At 40.4% G+C, this 27,818-nt stretch overlaps 1 protein-coding gene across 25 annotated transcripts in view; it reads left to right on the top strand.

Annotated features, from left to right (window-relative positions):
• The first annotated feature begins 5,708 nt into the window (after positions 1–5,708).
• The window catches only part of kcnma1a (potassium large conductance calcium-activated channel, subfamily M, alpha member 1a), a 145,069-nt gene continuing 122,959 nt past the window's right edge, over positions 5,709–27,818 (top strand). For 16 of the 25 annotated variants that reach the window (XM_039782974.1, XM_039782973.1, XM_039782977.1 and 13 more), the window contains exon 1: positions 6,547–6,837. In XM_039782974.1, coding sequence (XP_039638908.1) covers positions 6,547–6,837 — 291 coding nt within the window. Of the gene's footprint in view, positions 6,838–27,818 lie in introns of all 25 variants that reach the window. The other 9 variants (XM_039782964.1, XM_039782987.1, XM_039782986.1 and 6 more) reach the window with 3 other exon arrangements.

The following is a 27,818-nucleotide window of genomic DNA, read 5'->3' as shown; positions in this document are numbered from 1 at the left end:
GCCGGGTGCGTGGACAGTTTATGGAAGTGCCTTCGGAGAAGATGCCTGATCTGAAACCAGCCTCTGGTCACGTAGCCAGAACATTAAGAGGATTTTTGAAAGTTTCTCTTCTAAGATCCAATGCATCATTTCACCCTTTATGGACTAGATGATTTAGAGGCTGATTTCAGACCAGTACAGTGTAGAGCGCGTGACAATGGTGAGGTTTTGAGAGTAGGCCAAAGTGGCGGCCAACGGGTTAACTCCTCAGAATGCACTCCAGGCCTAGACAGACCACTGTGTAACTATCATTCTATCTCTTTAACATATATTTAACAACAATATAGAGTATAACATATACAGTATGCAGATACAACTGAAAAAAAGAAACACATATATAAATATATATTACATGTATTTTCACTAGGTCATAGGCCTAGGAATGTCTGGCGATCAAGTCATGTCTTAGCAGGTATTAGCATGTTTTTTTTTTTTTTTTTTTTAAGAATTTTTTTTTTTTTTATGTGGTTGGTTGTCAGTCACTTATCGATGTACTCATTAAAAGAGACACTATGAAGCAAAATTTGCAGGGTAAAATCATAAAGGATTTTCCTCTGATCTGTTTAAATGTAAGTGAATTTTCATTGTTATTTAATTGTATTTTTTATTCAGGAGGCAAGAAATATTGACAAAAATATTCTGCCCTTCCTCGAAACCATATCCTGTATGTTATTGTGCCAAAATCCACTAAGGCAACTTTATCCTTTTTATTTCTGTTTTGCACTTGTTTATCTGTTTACCTTAAACATGTAACTGTTCCTAGGTTTGCAGTAGACTACGAATAGGTACTATAATTTCTACTGTAACTAATTCACGTTTTTATCTATCACATCAGTTCCTAACATTTCATTGATGGCCTTTTTTTCTTAATTAGAAAAAAGGATCACTTCTTATTTGAATTATTAAAAAGGGATCTATTCTTGCACAGTTTTTCAAAGAAAAATTGGTCCACAAGTTTGACTATCGGGCTAAATGAGTAAGCAGAAGCAAACTGTAACGTTACTATTTTTCTGAGTAGATATGTTAGAGAGAGAGCGGGATACAACGTGAAATGGTTGTATTTTTAGAAAGAGTCTAGATGCCAGGTACTGATTGAACTTTTCTTTTATTAAAAAGAATGTGATTTGTATGTTGAGACATTAACATGAGAATAAAACTCATTTTCTGTATCACAATATGTACTCAGTCTGTGAGTTTTTGGTAGTCGTAATACTGAAACAAATGTAATGATTAAATTCAGTTTTCTCCTCTCACACCCTGTTTGGTAACCACTCTGTCTTTGATTGTTCATACAATGTTTCTTGACATCTTCTGCGTAATTCAGATTAATTTACGGTGTAATATTGTAGTAATATTCAGCATATACTTAACATTCCTAGTGGTATTTAAATGAAGGTACTGCGAAACAATTATATTTTAGAGGAAAGGAGAAATTACTTAAACTGTATTTTGTGGCCTACTGTGTAGGCCTACTTGCGGGGTAAGAACTGTACTAAGGTTTACCAAAAAAAGATTTAAAAGTTAGATAATTCTCAACATGCTGCTCTGTCTCCTTTTTATCTAGGCTATGTTTTAAAGAAAAGGATGGAAGCAGAGCCAATGTTCTGTAAATGTCTCGCTGAAATGTGACCGTGTCCTTCAGAGATGTATACGGATGACAGTGAATCCATTTAGCTTAAAGCAGCAGCGAATGAAAAAGTGGCAGAAGAAATTGCCATCATTTTCTGAGTTGAGATAAGGTAGCGAGACAATATCTGCCAGGATGTCAGAGAGCGATAAAGATGTGGCCTTGCTTCAGCGTTAAAGAAGCAGCTGCACTCTTGGGTTTATATACACTTTTAAAGACACTGTGGCTCTATTTGTGCTTCAGCAGCACTACAATCATACATCATGTTTTGCACTTTGATGGTGACAGGTCAATGTATGCTGTCTTCACACTAGAACATTGAGTCCAACATGCCCAAAAAGGATTTTGGTAATTATCTTGTTAATATAATGCAGGCATACTGTATGCATGAGTCACTTCAGTGACTTTATTTAATTTTATTGAGATCAAAAGCTCTTCAGCTGGTTTAGAGCCTCGATGTCTGCAGTACAGAGATGGGTGATCTTCTGAGAGACGCTCTGGAGTGATTGTACAAAATATCATTGATGATGAATAATATGTGTAATTCAGCAGTTTAAGCCTTATTTGATTTAAACGTGTTAGCATGTTACACTGCGTCTTTTCACCTTTTATTAGCGGTACATACCACACCAATAAAACTGGCAATTATTTAGTTTGCATGTACTGTAATCTTCATTGTCTGCACTTGTCTAATTCTCCTTATCATATGATCTCTCTGATGTACGTCGTCTATCAGCAGCAGAATTTCTTTCCTGCTCCAGTTGAGTTTTCGTTTTGTTTCAATCAATTTTCTACAATTTATATATTCGATTGCTGCTAATTTCACATGTCCATTCCTATTGGAAATAATAAATGAATTCACACAAATATAAAGAAACTTTTTCAAAAATCATGTTTTTGCAGAAAAACTTATCAAATATAAAGATTTTCTTAAAAGACTGAACAATATGGCAGATTTAGGGTGAATCGTTCCTGCTCAGAAAGTGCATGTTAGTCATGTAGTTAAACATAAGCTGTAAGGAGTAGTAAGTGTCTTGATAAATGTGTTTTTATTTTTTACACTAAGCGAATACATTTTTTACTCCAAACTTGAAGTCTGATGAATGTGTGCTCGGGCTTAGGAACATGATAAACATATATTCGGTCTACACTCCAAGAATAACTTACATTTCTGCAGTATTCTAGGATAGTTGTTTTCCATGCAGTTGGACAGCCTGTAGCTATACCACATCTTGCTGGTTGATTGGGCGCCTTCCGCTTGAGGTTGTTTCCCCCCCGAGTGCTGCATCCGGGGTCACATGGTCCTCTAGCCAATGATGTCACAGTGGATGACTACCCTTCAGCTGCCTGTCAGCTTCATTGGGGCAATAGAGCACCCAGTGCCTAGCAAAACATCCACCGATGCCTCAAACTGCCTGCAACTCAGGCCTCATAGTTGCACATTGGTGAAAAAGCCAATTTGTTCTCACCTAATACTCTCCAGAGAATGTCACTCAATGTTTTGGTCATTAATTGCTTTGCACTGATAGACTTTAGGGGCAGGTCTGCTATGTCATGCTCCAATTCTTAATGTCCTCCAAGTCTCCTCTTGCCTGTTTTAGAAAAGGGTAGGGTCTCCAGCCCTCCTTCTGAGGTGTCTGTTTCAAGACAGCTGCTGACAGCTCAACTGAACTTGAGAAGTCTCACGTATGACAGCGAAGGATCTTTGTAGTCCACACTGGCAAGTGGTGCCATTGAGATGAATTTGTCCGGTTCGGCCTTCTGCTGGTTCTTAAGCACATTAACTCTAGCATCTCCAAATGTCCTGCGGGATTGCCACCTGACTGCTCTCGTGTTAATCTCCTCATCTGTCAGCACTGAGACCCTCTGGTTAAAGTTCTGCTCACCCATAGGAGCCACCCGCCCAACAGCTGGCCTTTCATGGGGGGATGGTCAATTTAAGTCCCTTCTTCTGTGGCCGGCAATAAATGCCAACAAGATTTATAATGACACATAACGTAAGAAACATGTGCTGCTGATGCTTTCACTTTCTGTGACCTCTTTGGGGGCGTATTGTTGCTTTGGAATTTGGATCTCAATTGGCTTTGTAAACAGAGTTTTTTTCTCTGAGAATATGCATCATGAATTATATGCAGATCTATATTTGTCCATTCTGTGTGAATCAACTACATAAATAAATGCAAATGCTCTCAAGAGAAGGCCTTTTGGATTTAGTGTCATTTACACCCCACCTATTTCTTGAAAATAATACTGTACGTCTTTTTAATAAAGATGAGCATTAATGAAATAGTCATCATCATGAGGCATTGGAAATCTCGGCTGTAATATATCCTGACTAGTATCACCTTGGTTCAAGCAGGAATGTACTATTTATTTTTATTTTTTATTTTATTTTTTATTAAAATGTTGCAGTGTTGTGGCTGGGTTAGCTCAGTTGGTAGAGAAGGTGCACATATATAGAGGTTTACTCAACGCAGTAAAGTTCAACTCCCACCTGTGCCCCTTTGCTGCATGTCATTCCCCCCCCTCTCTCCCCTTTCATGTCTTCATGTGTGGGGAGGAAAAAAAGAAAAAAACCCCAAAAAAAAAAATTAAAAAAAAAATATTGTTTTTTTAAAAAAAAAAAAAGAGGGGGTTTTTTTTTTGGCTGCTGTAGAGCAGCATCATTTGCCTTTGATGTGACAGTTCACCATTTTACCAGCAGGAGGACAAGTTCATAGCTGCTCTTCAAGGCCCATCCTGATAGTTATCTGGCTGCCGACCACTGCTGATCAGATGCTGTTCAGAGGTACCACAAGGCATAAATCTAGCTTTACAATGTACGTATATAGCAATAGAGTTGTATGTTAAATGTTTGCCTTAGGGTCATTCTGAAGCAAATAAATGATGTGGAGGAAATATGGGAAAAAAGATAATTTAAAGACAATGATTCCGAGTTTGGTCTTTAGCTCCCCCCCCCCCCACACCCCACCCCCTCCCAGGTTAAAGGATTCTGTTACAGCAGCTATTCCTGTAGAAGCAGTAATATTTCCCAGATAATAAATTACCATCACAGAACATATATCACATGTCTTCGCCACACCTTACTCAGGCATGTTTACTTTTCAAATGATATGTGCTTGAGATCGAGTGTCAACACTTCATTGGATATTTAATCCAACATTTAAAGAAATGTGTTATTACAGTACGTTGCCTATACTTTAAATCATACAGAGTGCAGAAGGGATCACTTAATTGAATCATTCAGAATGACTTTAAATTTGAGGTACAGATGAATGAGGGTTTCATGCAAAACACCTCCAAGAAGTCTGGAGCCTTGTGACACAGGTGGCTGTGTGCACCTGCCTGTTCTGGTGCTCATGGGTCAGTGGTTATTAGGGGCCCAAAGCCAGCTGTTTCCCCATATCTTTTGGTCTGGCTGGCTACTTGAGGGGCACCCATATGCAACCATAAACTACTGTTAGTCATGCCTCGCCGTCATCACCAATCCCCACCTGTTTTTGACCTAATATGTGAGCTAAAAGTGTAAGCATATTACAGTAATTGACTGGGAAGGACATTCATAACACTCCCTGTGTGTGTGTGTGTGTGTGTGTGTGTGTGTGTGTGTGTGTGTGTGTGTGTGTGTGTGTGTGTGTGTGTGTGTGTGTGTGTGTGTGTGTGTGACGCCTTTTATTAACTGCATTTCACAAAATGAAAACAGGGACGCCTACCATCCATTGATGACAAGCCACAGACTCAGTTACTGAAAAAATGGAGCACTATCCTTAATGAAAAGTCAGTACAATAACATCCCTACAGCAACTGACAGTGTTGTTGTCAATGATAAGTAACCTCACTTTATCGTCGTTTTATATCCACTGTCATCACTACAATTACCATGGGGACTCATCGTTTCCTGTGATGTTTATATAGTCCGCTATAATGCTTAAATTTATCACTGATCGATATAGCTTGCTTTTCAAAGCCTCCTCGTTGTTGCGACGTGCGTCATTAGCGCGCACCAAAGACGCAAAGACGCAATTGTAGCCTACCTCTTTTATACACCCAAGCAGCGCAGACCGGTCGGCACTTGGAATAAACATCGTCGCGGTATTACTGCCCTCTGTCCATCTTTATTATTAGCGCTTCGCTCCGCCCTCCTACCTGTAAATCTCCCCACTCTCCTCTGGAGCGGATCTGACAGGCGCTCTCAGCTGGCCGCTCTGTGCCAGGGCTGCAGGGGATCGAATGGAGACAGTGACATCCACCCGAGCGCGAGTCCTTTTTACGCAGAATTGACAACTAAAACGCCCGCAAGATGATGTAGTCTTCAGAGACAGCTATTCAGTTGTATATTTAAATTATCTCTTTTTGTTTTTCGTTTTGTTGCAAGCCGTTCACGGTCGATTGACGCCTAAAGAAAGTGAGAACGATCGATCGAAATCTCCGGCTGCTGATCGACAGGATCCCTGAATGGAAGACAACTAGAGAGGTGCCTCGCCGACAACAGGCTGCAGTAAACAATTCCACTGTCGTTGTGTTTACCATTACCCGAAATATCATTGGCAGCCTCGACGGCTGCAAACGACGCCGTCTTCACCATGGCTTTTGGCGTGAAAGAGCCAGAAAACCCCTCAGGCTGAGAAGCAATGACAATTAGTAAATATTGCGGATTTAAATGCCTCTCTCCAAGGGCCACCGACCCACTATTTTGGTCCGGTTCGCGTGTGCGGTGTCTCACGCTGTCACGAATAAACAATTCATAGGCTGCTAAAATACAGAAAGAGACTCCATCGGGTGGGTGAACATATTCTACAGTGAGGGGGGGATTTTTTTCCAAGCAATATGGCTGGTGAGTGGGGCTGGGGACGCTGGCACAGGCTATCCAAGGCTCCTAAATGCTAGCTGAGGCAGATGGCACCGTTCCCCATGGAAGCGACAGCTCTATGAGGACAAGCAATATCATTAATAATATAAATCCGGACTCTTCAATCTTAATATCCAAGATGGAAGACGTTGTCATCCCGTTCTCGTCTGAGGTGCCCTGCGACAATAATGGACAGCGCATGTGGTGGGCATTCCTCGCCTCCTCCATGGTGACGTTTTTTGGGGGTCTCTTCATCATCCTGCTGTGGAGAACCCTCAAATATATGTGGACTGTTTGCTGCCACTGCAACGTCAAACACAAGGTATGGCTGCTAGTTTATCCACAAATAGTTTGTAGATGTAAAATCTCTTTAAACACCTCATACATAACCCCTGGTGCCCATATTGTATTTTTCTGAGACACTGGCCTGACTTCTTGTTCTGTATTAGCCTTCATTGTGCAAGTGGCATGCCACTCAGCTGAGTTAGATGGCTTCTTCAACATCTGCACCCACCGAAACAAATATCAAGTAGGCTACCAATAATGCAGTACCATTTTGAATGTATCCCTTGAATATGATTATTATCCGTTGGCTGTGTTTACCAACTCGCACTCTTGAATGAAGGGGGTGGTGTTGCATGGTAGACATGGTGGGGATGAGAGGAGAGCAGTTCCTTCATTTTATTTTGCTTCAACGTACATCAAAGTATCCTAACCGCCCATCAGCTTTTTACTTCTAATGCGAAACTAGACGTACATTAGTATGTATGTAACTGAACATATGATCCTACACATTCCACCAGTGAGACCTAATGAAGGCTTCTCCTGCAGACCCAACGACATTGAGGCTGTCCCTTTCATGGTATGCAACAACTCTGCAATATTTCCCTGGAAACAGCATTCTTTCTCACAGCTTTCTGTTATTCTATTCTTAAATGTTTGCACTCACTGGTGCTTGGGATGTGTTTTTGCTGCACATTAAATGTCTTTGTAAAATCATGAAGGTAACCTGTCTGCAGGACTGATATAGAAATAGTATTTAAAAAAGGGTGACTGCCCATTACTTTGCTTGGGGTGGCCTGCTTTAACGATGAATCATGGTTGATTCACGTCTATTAAATAAAGCCTGCTTGATACATGACTCACACACTTGTGTATAGTGCAAGTGGTCCCCTGGCTGAACAGAGGGTCAGTAAAAAGGTAATGCAGCTCAGAGTGTGCAAAAAATGGCCTAATGTGTTTTATTGTCTGCTTGAAATTATAAAATAATTAGAAATTTTATGCAGAAAGAATCAGGTAATGGCAAGTGCCAGAATTAAGTAGAAAAGTGTTGAAAAGAGGATGTAGTGATGGACGGAAGAAAGAGAGAGAGCTATGGTGAGCGTCCTTGTCCTTGATATGTTTGGGTTGTGTCCAATTCAAATGGATGAGCTATGTCTCTGTCCTTTTGGTGGCCTTTGCCCTTTTCTACCCATTACTGTTTGGTATTGATGGGAGACGGGGCATAGAGTCATCATCATAAACTGACAATAACAGCAGAAAATAGCCTTCAATACTTTGCCTCACTGAATGATGTGAGATGAAAAAACTGGGTGTATTCATTTCAATCATATATCACACTCACGTATATGCACAACAAAAAACATAGTAGATAATAGTTAAATAAAGTTGTGTTACAAAGTAGATCTAGATATAAGATATTACTGAAACTATGCTGATTGTCTTAAGTTAAGGCTTTCTACATTACTTTTGAATTGTCCAGCTATTGGCTGCATATTGAAAAACACTAGAAGACATTTACATTATATCTGAGCTAAAATTCAAACAGGTCTCTGGGACTCAGATTATTAAGTATTATTTTGATTAAAAAAATCGTCCCATTTACACCTCTTATTTACCACTGAGAGATAATTCTGCCCAGTGTGCTATTTAGGCTTTTACTTGGCTGTCTGCCTCCTGTCATTTTGTTTTGCTCATGGATCTCAGTATCAGAAATGGCACCAAACCATATGCCATCCTTCTTACTTTACATCATCTTGCTAGGAAAGTGATGAAAGTAAACCATGCAAATATAATGAGGTATCCATCTTGGGCCTGCTGGTTGGTATCTGGTTGCATCTCATCCCTTTATAAATGAGAAGAAACGGTGAAAAATGAAAGCATGTGTTGCTGTGTGCGGAAGGCAGAGCTATCCCGTTAGGTGACTTTGACACTTGGCTGCCAGAGGGAAAAGGCTTGTTAGGAGTATTAAGAAGGGGAAACTGGATCTGTGCTCAGCTGACTAGTGCGGCCGGCTAAGTTGGCATGTGTCAGAAACAGGATGCATAGTTGGAGTGGCGGGGTGGTGGGCTTTCTCTGGCAGTACTGGGAACCTGGAATTAGAGGCAAGGAAATAGAGGTGGAAACTCAGAGAGAGACACAGGAGGAAGTGGAAACAGGGGGTGTGAGGGTGATGAAGGGTTTGAGAGGGGGTGTTGCATTGCATTGTGTCCTCCTGTGCTCTGCCATTGACACACAGCTGTGTCCTAATTCTTTTAACTGGCCTTCTTCTCTAGCAGGATTGTAAGGGAGAGGCCATTGGTCATACTGGAAGAAGGAATGAGATAGGTAGATGCAGCAAAGAAAAATGTGTGTGGGGGCGGGGAGGCAACTTTTTGAGACTTTGGAATCTGGACTGTACAAAGACAGTAGTCTGATGGTGACCTGTACTGATCTTATTACTGCAAAACCAGTTAGTCCAAGGAACTGGGTATAATCACCTTTTTATTTATATCTTTTTAAAACAAGACATGCAATTGTATGGCAGACAACAAAACTATGTTTTATAGTTCTGGTGCCGTCTCCCGGGTGCACTAAAAAAAGCAACATAAAAAAGAAAAGAAAAAAAACCCATATTGATTTTTCTAACACAGTGGCAATATTTATGGCATCATTTATCTGCTGGGTGTTTCAGAGTGCTCACATGTAATTTTTAAGCCACATATCAACCACATTTGTAATTCAATATTCCCTACAGTACATCCCTCTGCAAACACCAGTTCTCAATCTGTCTGCATGTGCTTCATTATATCACTCTCTTTTCACAGTGCAGTCTCGAGACTTCACACATTCTAAATAAGGGATTTCCTACTAAGGGAAAGACTCACGCAAGACAATGCTAATTGCATATGTATGACTTACAGAAAACGAAGCACAACTACTCAGTGATGCTGAAGTGGAGGAAACCACTGCCAAGTTGCAAGGCTTGTTAGCATGTAAGCCCGCTCTATTTCCCCTTACCTATGCTCATGTAGTCTTGCTGAATTTGTAGAGTTTTTGTGCTGTTTTCTGTGCTGTGCTGCTTCACTGCTGTATGGTTATCTAACGGTCTAGTTATCTACTCTGCGTCATGCCACCTCCAGGAGTTCTTATATGATGCCTCTGTTATTTGGGATGCGTGGGAAGGAGGAGTATAGAGGCTTTGCATTTGTGGCACCAATCTCTATTCAAACATGAATGGCTTTGTAAAGACATGGCTTTATTAAAAAAAATTAAAAATACCTGACGTGGTCGGTTTGTAGGGCTGGGGAATGAACCGCATTGTTTTAAACGATTTAAACGAGTTTAGTTATCAAACTAAACTCACAAGTATAAATAACAAAAACTGTAAATATGATAATTCATCTTGATAACGGATTTTAATGGAATAGAATTTTAGTTTTGACATAGACAATGTCTAATTTAAAAACTTTTTTTTATTAGAGCTGAAAGGAAAAGTTGATCATAAAATTATGGTCATAAACAGAGTAATTACTTTGGGGTTTGAACTAGTGGTCGGACAAAATAAGTGATTTGAAGATTTAAAGTTGGCATTTGGGAAATTGTGATTTTGAACTTTTTCTTTCACATTTTTTTAATATTTTATAAATGAAATGATTAATAAAAAAAATAATCAGCAGATTAACCAATATTGAAAATAGTCCTTGATTGCTTCCCTACTTTTTGACTTTGTGAGCTGGTTAATTAGACAGCAGGTTAATATCAGCGGATGCTTTTAAAAATAACTTCTTTTATGCTCTTAGCCAATGTGCAAAATGATGTGACTGACAGGTTACCCTGATTTCCTCGCTTACTTAGTGATATTTTTACATCAATATGATGTAGCTGAGGGTCGCCACTAGTTTGTGTTACTTTACACGAGAGAGGTGTGTAGACAGCTTCATCTTGAGGTGTTAAGGGGGAACAGTCTGCAGCTCTGCATCAGTAAGATGAAGAGCTGATAGGACACTTGTGACAGAGTGATAACTGACACCTGTCATAATGCCGTAAAGAGGGAGATGGATCGCCCTTAAAAGTACCTGGAGTGGTTATCGCACACATAAGCTGCAAACTGGTCTGAACTGACAATACTTCCAAACTACAAACTACACATTGTATTACTGGACATACAGTATATAAAATGAGGACTACAAAAATACACCTCCCTCTCACCCCCCTAAGGTGCAACATGGAGTGTTTTATGTGCACTTTAGAGCCAACAGCCGTCAGGATTGTACAATTGTTTCTGCTCAGCAAGAGGGTTGATGGAGCTACAGTACCTTCACCGCCAGTAAAATCTACAATTGATGCTTTCTCCTCTGCAAGCGTGGAAACACTCTCAATGCTTTAAACCATAAATTTTTTTGACACATCATATTTTGGCTTGTATACTTCTCTTTAACAAATACTTATTTTCTACTGCTATTTTCCCCTTCTTTCTGAGATCATTTGTATTTAGCTCCTGTTGTTTCTCAGGTTTGTTTGCTGCTGCACCAGCCCAGTGTCCCCATGGCAATAAATGGGATCATTAAAGTTTCATTTTATCTAATGAGAGTTTGATGTGCTGTGCCTTGGTTCTCCTCAGTGAAGGCCAGACACTGCTCCCATAATGCGACTAATAAAGAGATACGGCGAGCACACATCTGGTCTAGGCTCCGTTTTCTCTGACCCTAGTCAGTCTTCACAGTTCATGATGAAGCAAACATATTATCACCTAACACTTCATAGCTTTAAGTTTAAAGGTGGAAAAGTAAATCTGTTTTTTGAACCAAAAGTTATGAATCCATCTTATGATCAGCCATCTAATGAGATATGGCAGCCTTGGTGAATTTTAAATTATCACAAAAGCATTTCCATCATAGGAGATTGTTATCGATTTTTTTACGTACGACAGCTTTGCTTTCACTGCAGAGCAATTAATCAAACCTGAGTTTGAAACCCGCCTCAGTGTTTGCATGTGTCACATAGGCGGACACATTTGTGTGACAAGGAAAAGCCGAATCTATGGCAGAGTGAATGAGGTATGCTGCTACACCCTTACCTTTAAGTGGAATGGATTGTGGTGGTGCCTGCAGAGAGGAACTGTTGTGAGCCTGTGTACTCCTTTTTGCTTGGCAACAGACCAGCTGCATTTCGCCAGAGCAGCATAGAGCACACACCCTGACATCAGCTGTTGCTCTTGCTACCCTCAGCCTAACTTGGCTCAGCTTGGCCCACACTAGCTTATTGAAATGTAGAGCTAATTGAAGAAATAAAAAAGTGAAAAGACCTAATGACTTGAGCAGGACTGGATAACACAAAACACCTGATAAAGACTTTCTGTGCACATACGTGTGTGTGTGTGTGTATATATATATATATATATATATATATATATATATATATATATATATACACAGTGTTGTCATCTTACTTTAAAAAAGTAATAAGTTACAGTTACAAATTACTTCTCCCAAAAAGTAATTGAGTTAGTAACTCAGTTATCACATTGTAAAAGTAATTAGTTACTCAGCAAAGTAACTGTGACATTATTTTTTATGTTCTATAACGCTATTACGTTCTATAACATCTTTAACGTCAAAGCTTCATAAGATTCGAGTTGCTTGAGGCAGACGTGGACAAAGTCTTTTTTCCTGGACATAGCGTGCATGTTACATAAACATTCTTGCCTTTAATTTCAATGTGCCGGTGCTTCCAGTTCGAGAACGCTACCTTTGAATTTCCCTGGCTCGTCTCCATTGTCGCTGTCTTGAATTTAGTTGTAGTCAGAGCGTGCAGTGAGACAGCGTGAGCAGGGCATCGCTCTCTCCAGGCAGCTGATGTGTAGCGAAAGCCACCTCGCGCTTCATTCAACCAAATTGTAGTAACGCGCCACTTTACATTCTCAGTAACGATAACGGCGTTGCAACGATGGGAAAAGTAATTAATTAGATTACTCCGTTACTGAAAAAATAACGCCGTTAGTAACACCGTTATACTTAAACGCTGTTACTTCCAACACTGTATATATATATATATATATATATACACACACACACACACACACACACACACACACACACACACACACACACACACACACACACACACACACACACACACACACACACACACAGATACACACTTCCTTAGTTTTCCATCTCATCTTAAGAATGTGTGTGTGTAGGAAGACTACTATGTTCTTGTGGCCAGTGGTTGACTTGCATGTGTCTTGTCATGTGTTGTTGACACTTGGTAGGAGTGAGCATGCCTCACAGCTGTCCCAGGGCAAAGCGTGACCAGTTTCCACCACAGCACGCATGCCTGTCCCCAGCCCCTGTTATCAGGAGTGCGGCTGTATCTAAAGATGTTATTCAGTTTTATTAGTTTGTCGATTAACTGACTATCTATTTAGTCTATAAAATTTCAGAAAACAGTTTGTGACATCTTGAAATGGCTATTTTTGTCCTAACAACGGTCTAAAATCCAAAGTTTTTCAGTTGACAGTGACACAAAACAGATGAAATCAGCAACACAGTCGATTTAATGTAAGCTTTTTCAAATGTGCTTTGTCCAGCATCACTGATTAACTTTCTTTTCTCATACTCTAATATGGAATGTGTGACTCATAAGTTATTCTTCAGTGGAGATCCTCTCTTTTCAAGGCCCTAATCCCTAATTCTCTGGGCCTGATTTGATGGCCATCTAGGGACAACTGTAGTGTGCCATGCTGATGTATGGTAATCCACAGACAAGGAGAGGCTATATATCTGGCCAGACTATGTATATCATGAGGCAAACACAGAGGTCAACCCCCCTGTGTACCCAAACTGTGCTCCCCTGCTGTCATGCTGTTATGTCTTCTTTGGCCAGTCACCGAACTATTAAAAGGACTTCCACACCCCAGGAACTATTTAAAGGGTTAAAGGTTAGAGGGAACGGTATACCTGGCTCCACATGGGGGAAGAGTGCTAGACTGGCATTCCCATCATTGGAAATGTGTGATAGGGTCTAAGCCACCTGATCCTTGCCGAGTCAAACTGGCAGTGGAAAATCATTTGCATATAGATCTGCTGGTTGAGACCGGCTTGGCTAAGCTGGCAAGGGAGCCTGCAGGAGGGAGATAGCTAGCTAGTGTCCCGCTAGCCAGCGGGATCATGGCTTATGGTTTCTAGTCTACCAGCTTTCTTCCTCAGCTGCTGTTGTCCTTAAACTACTTACAATCAGAGGGTGTGTGTGTGTGCACTCTCCCTAAAGCCAGGGCATAGAAATCATCAAATGTAATGCTATTGCAGGAGTTTAAGCGATTAGAGAGAAGAGTTAAGATGAAGTTATTTTAAAAAGGCATTAATAATCACACTTAGATATGTATTTGGCATGTGGGTTTTCACAGGTATTTAAGGTATATAAAAAAGGGCAATGGCATGTCTTTTCCTTAGCTGCCAGTGCTTCCACTGCATACTAGTCCTTAGTGCATATAGGCGTTACTTTTTCTTTTGCAGCTTAATTTTTATGCTCACATGCGTTTCTCAAATCTGCAAATGTTTGTGTTTTTGTATGTGAGAGTGACAGAGAAAAATGTTGTGAGTAGCATTCTTGTCATTCATTGTTCAGTATTGTTTAGAGTCTACATGCACATGCAATGTTTTTCTACAGTCTTTTACTGCTGAGATTTTCTCACCATTTTATACATTAAACTCTGTATTCATATCAAGCCGAATAGCCAGATTTTAGTTTAAGGTTTGTCATACAGAAGTGTTAAAAAACAAGAAATGTCCCAACCTTCCATGCCATTGCACGGAAGCACAGCAACCAACCAGACAGGCCAGCACATACACAGCCCTAGGACTAGTCTTTTCTGGTGCGGATCATCAGGCAGAGCCAGCCATTTCCCACTCTCTCCCTCATCTTCGCTTCACTCCCCTTAGCCCACCACCCACCCTCAGAAATCAAGGAAGCCATTGGAGCACTGATATGTGGACATCAGAACATGGTTAACGTTATAATTGTTGCTTTGAGGTGTGTGCACTGATGCACATAGGAGAGAGAGAGATTGAGACAGAGGGAGAGGGAGTGTGTAGAGGACACGGCAGTGACCTTCATAGATCTCAGCAGGCAGTGGTTCTGCCTCCTATTTAGAGATCAGCTCTCTTGGCAACATGAATAGCTCTGTGAGGCCGGCCCTGTAGGTGAACATACGAGCATATATAAGATCTCAGAGACAGATAGGAACGTGTTAAGATTATGCAGAACTGACACCACAACCACTGCCCTCAGCAACCTGTCTCAATTAACCACCAAGGGGGCTAGGCTAATATGCTAATTGTCATTGTCCTAGCAGGCTCTCTGTGTACCAGCAATGTGCCTTCATAGCCACTATGCTACAAAGCTTAGATTGCACCCACTTTGGCAGCATTCCACTGTCTATTAGTTAAGTGAGCACTAGACACTAGTAAAATGTTGTTTTTTTTAATGGGGAAATACAAGTGCGACTGACAGTGAATGGCAGCCTACAAGCTGAACCCTGTTCAGCCAAAGTGAGCGGGCCTGCTACACAATGATTTACCTCTTGACTTCTTCTGACATTTTCCAGAGAGGCTGTGTAGAATGAATAGTCCAGCTGTCAATTACAGCCTTGTTTGATGCTTGCAAAAGTGAAATCCCAGAAGGTGCTGTCTCACTCAGGTTCCTTCTGCTGCCCGGCATTGCTCTGAAAGCTGTAAAATGTTTCTAGACATGAACCAAGCGAGGCAAGCAAGACCAATTTCAGAGTGACATGAGCTTTGTAAGATGACGCGCATAGCGTTGAGCCCCAAATGACAGCATGTGTAGACATCATGTACAGATGATGCACAGAGTGCATGGGTTCATTGCTGAATGCCTCATTAAAGATGGATGATAATATAGAGAGCTGCCATGCTGCTCTCTCTCTGATAGCTTATGCCATTGAGATTAGGCAGCGCTATAAATGGTCAGTAGTTGGAAGACTATGAAGTTGCCTTGGATTACCATTTGGGCTCTATATATTTCTAATCTGTATTGATAGATATGATTTGCATGAATGGGAGCTATTTTAAACATCATGGATGAACATTAATGACAAACAATGCAGATACAAATGATCTTCTCCACTTTGATGTGCATTGAGTGATGATGTCAGTGATTGTCACAGATAGTTGAGCCCCATTATACACAATAAATATGAAATATTTGCATATTTGTATGAACACGGTATGTACTTTTTATCATGTGTAATTGGCGTCTGTTATAAAGCCATTTGTTATGGCTTCAGTGCCAGATGTGACGTCTCATTCTTTGGTCATGTTTTGTCTGATGGACTTGTATAATGCTCGGAAGTGTACATGTTGTCTGTTAACACATTCCTCCCTTTTCTTTTCATAGATTTAATTGCATTGCCAGTTTTCTTGTGTTACATTGGAAATAGTGTGTTAATATGATATCAATTCAGTGGAGGTCATGTTACAGAAATGTGGCTCCATGGTAATTATTTGAAACATTTGAATTAAAAATAGATTACAGCATTGTTGACACTCGGCTTCGAAATGTGGCAAATGTGAGAACACAATTGATTCTGAATAGTGGGCAGATATACACGTGTATGATAAGTACTGTTGGGTCATTACTACTCACTATATTATTTTAATGGCATTTTTCCCTACCATTGTCAATTAGGATTCACCCTCCTGGGTGCTTCTGGGTAGTTTGTGGTCTGTGTTGAAATGTGTGGTTCAATTATGATGTTCACCAGGGATTAGCGCTAATATTCCAACAATGCAATGCTGTCTATGGTGCTCATCTGAGGAGTGGAATCCATTGGCCACGGTGACATGCAGCAGTTGTGCTCCATCTCAGTGTTTTGGCAGGATGTGTTAAACATAATGACTGTTGTTCTCAGCTATTCTTAAGCTTTTCAGCACCATGGACAGCTCAGAAAGGGGGACAGAGCAAGCTTTTCATACACATGTAAGTGTCTATGTTGGTGCTTTAAAAGTGCTTTGCCTGACATTTCATACCTTTTGTTTAAACAATCTTTAAACGATGGCAAAGTGTAAACTGGATTTTACATAATAGCTCGGTTCAAAATCTAATATTCTAAAATAGGTACATTTCCTTACATATCAACTTTTACAAACTGCAAAGGTTTCTCTATTCAAATTGAATTTCATGTACCACTAAATATGTATATTTACTTGTTGGACATCAGTCATTCTGTAGCAATAGATTGAGGAAAATGTTGAGCAATATCATTTTACAGAGCAGCTCCCAGCTCTTTAACTAATGCTCAGGGAATGAACAATAAGTTGGAGTTGGGCTAAAGCAAAGGGTTTATCCCCTTGGGAGCATTTGCTCAGCAAATTTCATGGCAAACTGCTTATTAGATTATGCATATTAGATTACATTATGTGCAAAGTTGACATTTTGGTCTAATGGGTGCCACTGGGAGGAAGCTCATGAGTGTTCAGAATCGACAGGATTCATTATTTGGGAAGCATAAAAGTACGCAGTAAATGTCATGGATATAACATTTCTTGTGTAACTAGAAATTTTAGCTTGCATAAATCAAGCAGCCAAGACGTATGATGTCACTGAATCTTGTTTAAGATTATGAGCCCAAAAACAAATCTTTTCGTCTTTTGTGAGTATGTGCCTGAAAAACAAAATGAAGCCAGAAATGCTTCACTAGTCCCACTTGGACAAACTACACAAAGATGAGATTTATGTTATGTTTTACGTGCTAGGGGGAGAAAAGGCTCAAAGGATTAGAAGAAACTGATGGCATTGGCAAACATATCTTGGTTTGATTTCCCCAACTCCAATGAATAGCAGGAAAACTATGCTATTAGAGCCTGACTGATGATGATATGATACTTATTAACATACACCAATATTTTGATAGAAATCCCTTACATTTTGTTATTAAAGATTATGGTGATTTTATATTTGAAAATAAAACATGTCTTCACTTGTCAAATTTAGTACTGTAAAGGCAACACCTTTTCTACATTGGTACATACACATTTTTGTTACATCTCTTCTGACATTTCTTGTCAGCGAACATATATGACAATACAATATATGTCACTGAATTATTAGTCTGGCTTTAGACGCCACAGTAATGCATGGGAACAGTCCTAAGCGGTCAGCTGAAAGCTTTGGCAATAGGCCTTCTTCATCGCAGACATTTTGACATGTCATATCAGGAAAATCACAGGTGTAATTAACATTAGTAATGGCTGCATTCAATTTAAATGTACTAGTCCCAGGTCTTTGGTAATGTGCACGTTGGCTCACTGTTGGAGTACTGGGACAGAGCATTGATTAATGTTATTAGTTCCACCTGTGCTTTTCCTGCCATGTCAAGTCGAATCTTCTGCTGTGAAAAAGGCCAACCACAAAATAGCAAAATCGGAGTTGGTGAAATGGAAAAATGTGATTATCAAAAACTGGTTGAACAGGATGACTTCTAATCATCTTATGTTTGGATCAATGCAGTATATACTTACATTAGGTGCTATATAAATAAAAGTTGTTATTATTATTATTATTATTATTATTATTATTATTATTATTATTATTATTATTATTATTATTATTATTATTTGCCTATAAACAATCAGTGGCATTAGGACATACAAATATGATTTGAAAAAAATAACACAACCACTACTGAAGCAAGACAGCAAGGCTTATTTATTCTAAATAAATTCTAAATATTTTAAACTGTTAAAACATGACATTAAAAGAACCCATGGGGCTAATGTGTGTTAATTTCCCCTGTGGGCCAGGGCTGAGAGATTTTCAATAAAAACAACCAGGAGTGGTCAGAATCTCAGGTGTGAGTGGGTTGGCACAGAGTGGGTTGGCACATCTGCAGGAATAGGCAGTAATGGTCTTGTGGGAGTGGGCGATTGAAAGATCTTTCCCACGCAGACATTTAATTAAGACTTTAAAGGGGCATTAAGACTCAGAAACACACTCTTGAGTGCAGAGATTTGTTATGTTGTTATGTTTTGTCTTGAAGTGAGAAGAACATTTAGTGTAGATTCTAAATCCTTCTCTAAAATTGTTGCTGTTTAGAAATCGCAAAAGATTTGGTCTTATACTTTGCATTTCTGGTAATCATAAGTACCTAAGAACTTATTTCTCTAATTTGCATGATGAATGATATCCTGATTGAATGGGTGCTTGTGATGGGCAGTGTTGGTGGACAGAGGCTAGGTATTGTTGATTAGTTTTGCTGCCCTGTGCTCTGCTCTCTGAAAGGGGCTGGAAAATGGAAAACTGCTGAGCTTAGCAGCTGCTCTACTGCACATTGTCTCAACTGAACATGAGCAACAGAAGTATGCTGGCAAGTTTTCAAAAAGCCACAGGTTTCTTTCCAGTCTATCCTCTTTACCCCCCCCCCCCAACCCCCTCCCCTTTGTTGAATTTATATCCTTTCTTTTTGTTTATCTATATTAGTTTTTTTGAATGTTGTATGTATTTTCCTCTGTCTACACCTTCTCTCTTTTCCCAGTCCCAAAGCATCTTCATCTGTCATTGTTCTTCAGGTCTCCCATAAGTTCCCCCAAAGGAGCCACTGTTTGGTAGCCAGAAAAAGCCGTCTCTGCTGGGAAGCTATTGTTGTTCATTTGGTCCTCTACCCTCAGGAATATAAACACAGGGGGCAAATCATATGTGATTTCACAGATGGCATGTGGACATTGTTAAAACACTGGAAAAGACTTAACTAGTCACTCAGAATTAGAAGGGTTGAAGGGGAGGAAGATGACAGCAGGAAGGGAAAAAAATTGATGCAATCCTCGGCTGCCTGTTTATGACAATTTATGAGAACATGAATTGCCATTTATCTCATCATTTCATGGGTCATTTACCCTTCCCTTTTAAATAATTGACCCCTGCTTATAGGGGAACAGAAATGGAAAACTGTGACTTAGGCGTGACCTAAGAAGGAGCCTTTCACCTGTCTTAAAGGGGGTCAGGGTTCAATTTGACAAGGGTCGCAGAAGAAATTTGCTGTCTGCATGTCCTTACATGACAGTCCACTGAACAGAACAAAGGTGGAGTGCCTTTTGAGGTGAAACCCTACCTATGCACTGCACTGCTGCCGTTTCCTCTACTTGTGGGACTAGTCCAGGCCTGGTAACATGGCTGCTCTGTAATTACTCCAACAGGCAGCCTCTGACCATCACTGCCACGCTCCCTGTCGATCAAAGCAACCCATTCTTGGTGAGGCGTGTTTGTGGGTGTGAGAAATACAGGGTTTATGCGATTTTAAAAATGCATGCTAGGCGATAAGAACAAAGACACACAAGAAAGGAAATACATCTCCTTGTTATAAATAGATAAACAGGATCTTTCTTAGCCTTGTTCAGCCTCCCAGAGTCTAGTCGTTACGTCCATTTCCACACTCCGGTCCTATAACACAAAGAAAGAGAGCTTCTTTGTTACACAGAAACTACTTTGGATACGGACATTTTGCACACACAAACATTTAATTAACGCAAACATTATGAATGAGTCACTCTTTTTAGAGCAGTGAAATACGGAGAGGAGAGGAGACTTGGAACAGCAGTGGGAAGCCAGTGGGCACAATGGCAGTGGCTGTGATGTATAGAGATTGCAATGCATAATGTGATTTACTGCTCTCTCAGGGCCAGCCTTGTCCCTGCTGTTTTTATTCACACATACAGCACACACACAGACACCCACACACACGCCCCAAGCACACACCATAAGCATTAGGAGTCTGACATTTAGGCTGTGCTGGGCACACAGGGGGTGGTTTGCTTTTCTACGCAACCTGTGTCACAGTATGCACAGCATGCCAGACTTTTCCTTGTCTGGACCAGTTGCCCAGCAACCAGCGGAGAATCCAGGAGGTTGCTGGTCCTGAAATTGAATCAGTGTATTCCCAAAAAAATTTAACTTTTTAACAAAATGTAAACTTAATAATACTAGTCATATTAACCTTGGATTACATGGCACAATGCCTCTGCATGAACAAAAATGTGCTACTTATATATAGTATCAGTCTGAATCGTGGTTGTACTGTAGTTCCCGTAGCTTTCTGTCGTACGGTGGCCCTCACCTCCTGATTGCTGGAGTCATTTATTGTGACACTGTGAAAGTAATAGCCATGTTGGAGGGCTTACCTCGGACATCAGCGGTTTGTGGGTCAATTCATTTGATTTGAAATGTTTTGAGTTCAAATTTCCAAAGCACTTTTATTACATGCCAAAATGTGATACAATTGTATATTTACATTCCCTTCTACATACACATATAGCCCTTAAACAGTTAACCCTCTGGGATTTGAAGGCAAAAACGGGGCAATTAAATCTTTCCAACCAAAGGGTTTGGTTATTAGAAGTCGTTCCTGTCTGTGTCAACATTGTTCAGATAGGTGCTTTCTGTCCTCTCTGTTCTGGGAAAACAAAACGAGACAGGACAGCTGGGAGCTCCTTTTGGTTTTTAAAGGGGATTCTACTCTTGTTTGTACCAGATATTGTTATAATTTTTAATTTTATGTTATGTATTTATGGACGTCATTATGCTGCATCAATGGTTATCATTAATCTTTACACATACATTTCCTTTCCCATTCATTTAGGACTGTGATGATTTATATAAGCGTTTTAGCTCCATTGGTAGAACATCATAATATCAATTCTTATCCTTATTCTTTATTTGGATCCCCATCAGCTGCCACTAAGGTAGCAGCTACTCTTCCTGAAGTGCTGCCACTGCTCAGTGCAAGCATTAAATGGCTTGCACAGAGCTGCTGCAAATCTTCCTATGAGACACATATAATACAGCTAACGTGCTACAGGTGGAATCCCTCATGAATAATGGAGGCGCCAGTGTGTTGTTCATTTGTTGTGTGGACACAGATACTGTAGATGCATTATTGATGGGACCAAGACTGAGCTGGGAGGTGGCATTCCTTACCCTGATATTCATAAATCAATAACAAATAATCCCTCAAGCTGTTTTTGTCAATCTACTGCGCATTATACATTTACAGCACTTTTGATCCTAATCCTTGCAGAATTTACTTTTGGTCATTTCCTAACCTGGTGATTTGTGTATTACTAAGGAAATACTTTACATGGGAAGTAGGATGAAGATTGGTTGAAGGAAATCATTTGAACTGTCATGACTGACATTAGTCGTACCTGTCTTTGCTTGTGACCGTCTTTCTAGTCTTTTCACTAGAAAGCAGACGAGGAGGGGGCCGTTGTCCCCACTAGCTTGACACTCTGCTGGAAATTATCTGAAAGACCCACGCATTCTGGGAACAACTACGCGATCAGTGCCGTCTCCTGGAACTACCCAGCAAAACTTGGCCCTAATCCTGCTTTAATAGTAAACAACAGCTGTAGGGCACCAGTGCGCTCTGATTAAGAAGGAAAATAAATGACCTCAGTGTTACTTCTTACCAGTGTGCTGTTCAGCCATTCGAATATACCTACTTCTTTCTTCCATGTTAGTAGTGGAAAAAGATTCTGTCCTAGGTGATTGAATTGTGTACAAATACAAAAAATGGAGTGATTTGGCTGTATCTTATTTTATCCACAATGTCTACTGCAGGCTAGGTAATGAACCATGTCTACTGTAACTACATTATATAAACAATCTCTGTATAGCATCACATTCTAGTGTGCCCATTACTCTTTCTGAACACAGCTATATGTAATAGGATAAGCACAAAAAAATGAGTCTCACTGGCACACTGAGGCTACACAGAGGCCTGTAACCCGCACATACAGTACATGCACACACAGGGTTGCCTTAAGCTAATGTTAGGCCCCGGGGCTGAGAGGTGTTGTAGGCACCCCATCCCCTCGATTTATAGTCTCATTTTAAAAAAGTGTAATATCTAGGTAATCTACATCACAAAATGCATTAGTTTCTTTCGAGACATTCAACAGTGAGTTTTCCATCTTTGAGCCAGAAAACACCATAATATTGTTATTAACATATCACTTAGCCCACTTGAGCATAAACACAAGACACTTCATTTAACAACCACACACAGCAACTTATGGTGATAATAAAACCAAAATCTGTGAAAGTATGATTTCAAACAATATTATGAAAAACATCACCAACCATCACCTGTCTGCACAAACATTGATAATAACTGATAACCGCATAAGCAAAGAACAGCAATAGATCAAAGTAGGAGCCTCTTCTCTGGCCTCAGCGGGCCCTGTGAACCAATCACATGCAGCATGGATAGCAACATGGCCTAATGCCAGGTACCAAAAAGATAAAACTGAGCAACATTTATAGAAAGTTTGCAATATAAATCTGCATTTCTCTTAAAACAATGCACAACCACAACAATTTAAAGGTCCCATGGCATGAAAATTTCACTTTATGAGGTTTTTTAACATTAATATGAGTTCCCCCAGCCTGCCTATGGTCCCCAATTGGCTTGAAATGGTGATAGGTCTAAACCAAGCCCTGGGTATCCTGCTCTGCCTTTGAGAAAATGAAAGCTCAGATGAGCTGTTCTGGAATCTTGCTCGTTATGAGGTCATAACAAGCGAGGTTACCTCCCCTTTCTCTGCTTTGCCTGCCCAGAGAATTTGGCCAACCCATGAGAGAGAGACATCATGGCTTTCATACGAGAAAAGTGGCAGTTGGTCAAGGCCACACCCCCACCCTCCACCTTGCCCCTCCCTCTCTCCTCCTCAATAGCTACAGACACAGAAATGGCACATCCTAAGGAAAGCTCATTGTGGGACTGGCTCTAGTGGCTGTAATTCTGCACCAAGGCTGAATTTCGGGAAAGAGACTTCAGATACAGTATTAGGGGACCACTAAGGTCTATATAAAAGCATCCAAAGAGCACCATGTCATCGGACCTTTAAAACCTGCACAAGCTATGAATACAGCACTTTCTTACCTTTTTAGAAGTGCTTTCGTCTAGTCTTCTTTGAAGAAAAGGCCCTAATTATGTCCTTAAAATCCAAATCACGAAGGATGTCATGCTCAATCAGTGTGAGATGACTGACTTGGTCTTGCTGCATGCTTGATCGCAGTCTATCTCTGCTGTTTATATTGGCGTTCCAATGCCGACACGTCAGCAGCTTTATTTTGACAGGACTCCGGTCCCATTTCCGCTCCATTTGTGTCAATATTTTTTCCCCAGCGGCCCGGGTCAAAGTTATATGGGTCATCTGACTTGTCTCCCCCTAACAGGTTTGCGGCCTGGTCCTCTCTCTGGGGCTCGTGTGCTCCCCCCTCCTCCTCCCCTCTATTGCTGCGGGCGGTCCCCTGCTCCTCTCCAGTTACATCCACCTGCGCGGCCTGCACCTCCTCCGCTCCCTCCGGTGTGTATGGGATAGCGATCTTCCTCCGGTGCTGGGTCAGTAGCAGCTGGTTTAAAAAATCCGGTGATCTTTGGGATGCTCTTTAGTAGATCTTTTTCGCGCGACTCCTTCTTAATACGTTTTTTTCTTTTCTGGGCACCACTCTCAAATGTCCTCCCCGACATTTTCCACTTTAATGTCACTCAATCATAGAGGGACACACCCCAAAACTAACTAAAGACATTCTGATAGCCTATGGCCTGTGGGCTTACCTATGGGGCCACGTGGGTCACTCCTAATTTGGATCAATCAGCAGCCATGTAACGTGCGATTAGAGTGATTGACAGAAAACCTGACAAGTTACAAAACAATATGACCTTTTCAGCTCATCATGAACCTGAACATGGTAGGCCCCTGAACTTGGGAGGCCCCTGGGCTTCAGCCCAGGTAAGCCTGTGCAGCGGCCTTGTGCACACACATATACACATTTACACATGCTAGACAGAGAGAGCCGGGTGTTTGGTTTCTTTCCTTTTGCGTAATGTTTTTTCAGGCATACTGGAGTCTTCGCGGTCTGTCATTGTTGAACTGGGGTTTAAAATAGACGGGGGTATTTGGAGGCAGCTTAGTTGCAACTGCAACACACGTGATTGAATTAGAGTGCTGTCAGTTGGGTCCATTATAGAGATACCTTGGATATTTTCCATCAGCATGTTGGTCGAGAGAGTGTCTCCTGTTACACTATTTTTCTTGGAGTGTTTAGCTACGCTCTGCTGATCGTTAAGCACATGCTTCCTTGCAATCTACTTGTTATTTGGAACAATAGTTACCAATATAGGTATGATGAAATACAACTGGAGACCACAATTATTGTATGTCTAGTGTGCACAATATTTTTTGATTGTGTCCTAACAGGAGAATTTCCAAGCAGGTAATGCTGTGTGAAAAGCTTAGGACAACATTTTGACTGATGGCACATTAAAGAGATCGACAACTGAAAGACCCTCAGAATGAATGACACAGCATGTGAAGCATGCGGTCGGTCTATATTGGCTCAAGAGGTAGAGCACATGTTTGCCAGTCACTGTGGTACGCTCAAGTATGATCACGTTAAAGCTCAGTACGATTTTTATGGCATTCTTAAGTTACCCCACCACAGCTCTGTCCTTTGATATTTCCTTGAGACTTGGCTGCTGTTGGTGACAGTAGACCAATGCAGGAGAATGTATGTCTTGTAAAGCCCAGGCCGTGAGGATTGAGTGTGTACCAAGGTTGCACTTGGACCACTAAGCTAAAAATAACGTGATGGTATTTTGGTATTTTGCCACCTGCATTATTAGAACACCCTTCCTTTGCCCATCGCAGCACCTTTTGATATGAAAATAAAAGATTAGAAAAGGTGTAACCTTGATTTAATTGTGTTAAAAATATGTGAATTTTTATTTGTATTGAAAGTGTGTATCTAGACTTGGAAATGTATTCTTAAATTTGTGAACGTGTGTCTGTATTTGGAAGTATGTTAGTAGTTGAGATTGTTTTTCACACAATCTGTTCTCTCTGTGTGTTCCTGTGTTTAATTTTCCTGTGCTTCAATCAGTGTCCATTTGTCTCGCTTTAGGCACAGATTTTGCAGTTGTAGTACCGTAAAGCCAACTGCTAAACTGCTTTGTGCTGCCGTTCTTCCCGGCAAATGTTTTGAATGGGAAAATTGCGCGTCATTTTCAGTTGTTGATCAGTTTACAAGAATATTTCAGAAACGCTGGCTGTGGTTCCAGTTAACACAAATTCTAGCACACACTCTTTAAATCCAGATGGGATTTCTCCACAGTTAGACACATTTTATCACAGTTTTATTAATGAAACAGCAGGAAAAAATGATATATTAAATGCGTTAATATAGTGAGTTAGAATAGCAGCAAAATGCACTGGACAGGCTAACAGTGGACAGGCTAACAGTGCATCAACCATACAATACATGTGGACAGTATATTTTAATAATAACAAGATTAAAGCTATTCTCTGACTATTGCAGCTGCCATGTCAACTCCTTAACCAGATTATTTTTAGGTTGAAATTGCAGCAAATATAATCTGATCAACAGACTTACGGTGCATTACTTATTAGTCTTTTGAATTGCAGTGCTGTGGTGTTATGAGTGCTTTGATTCTGGGCACGCACCAGGAAAACCACAGAATGAACGGAGTGTCTATAAACAGCAGCACAGCCAGCGGTGGATAAAACAATTAAAATTTTGAAGCAACAACAAAACAGCTGAACTCAACGGGGAAGTAACCAAACTTGTGTTAAGGTGGTCTGCAAATACATTCAGTCCCTTTATCTTCCTTATCCTCTGCTGTCGTGCTAAAAAGATGTTTCCCAAAAATGTAAATGAACTCAAAATAGCATCAACTGGCTTGACATTGTAATTAAGATATACATCAATGTTTACATACTCTTCAAACTTTTCTGATTACCCCACACAATCATTTATTGACTCTGGCCACATCTCTCCCACAGTTGTCTTGAATTGCACCTCCTCTCAGCTTGCCTTTGTGTCTTTTCCTCCCTGTTGTTCTGCTTCTGTCCCTCTCTCTACCCCCCTCCTCCAAACCTCCCTTCCCACACACTCTGTCTCACACACCTACTGTCTGCCTGCCAGGTCTCTGTTGCTAAGCGACAAGCGATGAGGGATGGACTGCTCTTATGAGAGCGACGTTTGTCTGTCATGATCTCATCCTTGCCTGTGCCGTATGCACAAACACTGGATTTCTCTTAATAGAGTTGTGTCGGATTTCTACGGAGATAGATTAGTGCTGTTATGCATTTGAATTACATACGTTTGTATTTTTTGATGCTTGTAGTGAACCCATTAATAAAACAACTTCAATATTACATTTTAATTGAATAAATGTGTAAGCCTTAATTTTAAAAGGGGTGCATTGGCTTCCAACATGCTGGGATAATTATTGAACCAAACAAAAAATTATTTTATAGCCAGTGTGTGAGGATTGAAATTGTGCCTTACAGATTTTATTTATTTGACAAAGATTTTTTGCCTAATATCAGTGGTTCAGTATAAAGAGTAGTAGCAGTATTTGGAAGTGCTAAACTGTTTCTATTATTTGGTCATAATGTTACAGTTTGAATCACATATTTCCTGAACACAGTAGAAAAATGACACATTTATTTTCAGCATAAGATAACTGAATTGTGAAGTGTGAGGATTTAGATAAAATGACCTAAATCATTTCTGTTGCAAAATAGAAAATGTTACATTTGGAGGGTGTCTTTTAATTATATAAAAATATCTGCAGTATGCTGTAACCTGATTCTACTGCTTAACATGTTGAACCACTACTGCACCCCTCCCCATACCTTCCCTGATTCCTTCTCATGTTACCAAGCTGTGAATTTCCCTTTTGCCTCATCCCTTTTGATTAGTCCCTTGGGCTCTAGGGCCATTATTTTGACAAATAAGCCTGGTGCTCAGTGCTAAAAAGCACTTACAACAGTATTGATTAACAGTGGCTATTAGCTTGTGAAGATGAAAGGAAGACGCTCTAACAGTAAACCTTCACTGGCCATCCAGAGCCTGTTAAATAAACGCACTAAGGTTGAGGATTAGTGATGTGGATTTCCTCATGGCTGCATTGAAGAGAAGCTCATGAGTTGGAGGTTACTT

This window comes from Perca fluviatilis, chromosome 19 (genome assembly GCF_010015445.1).
Source record: "Perca fluviatilis chromosome 19, GENO_Pfluv_1.0, whole genome shotgun sequence".
Taxonomy (NCBI): domain Eukaryota; kingdom Metazoa; phylum Chordata; class Actinopteri; order Perciformes; family Percidae; genus Perca; species Perca fluviatilis.
The sequence above is the reverse complement of the archived record's forward strand: the minus strand, read 5'-3'. Positions and strand labels throughout refer to the sequence as shown.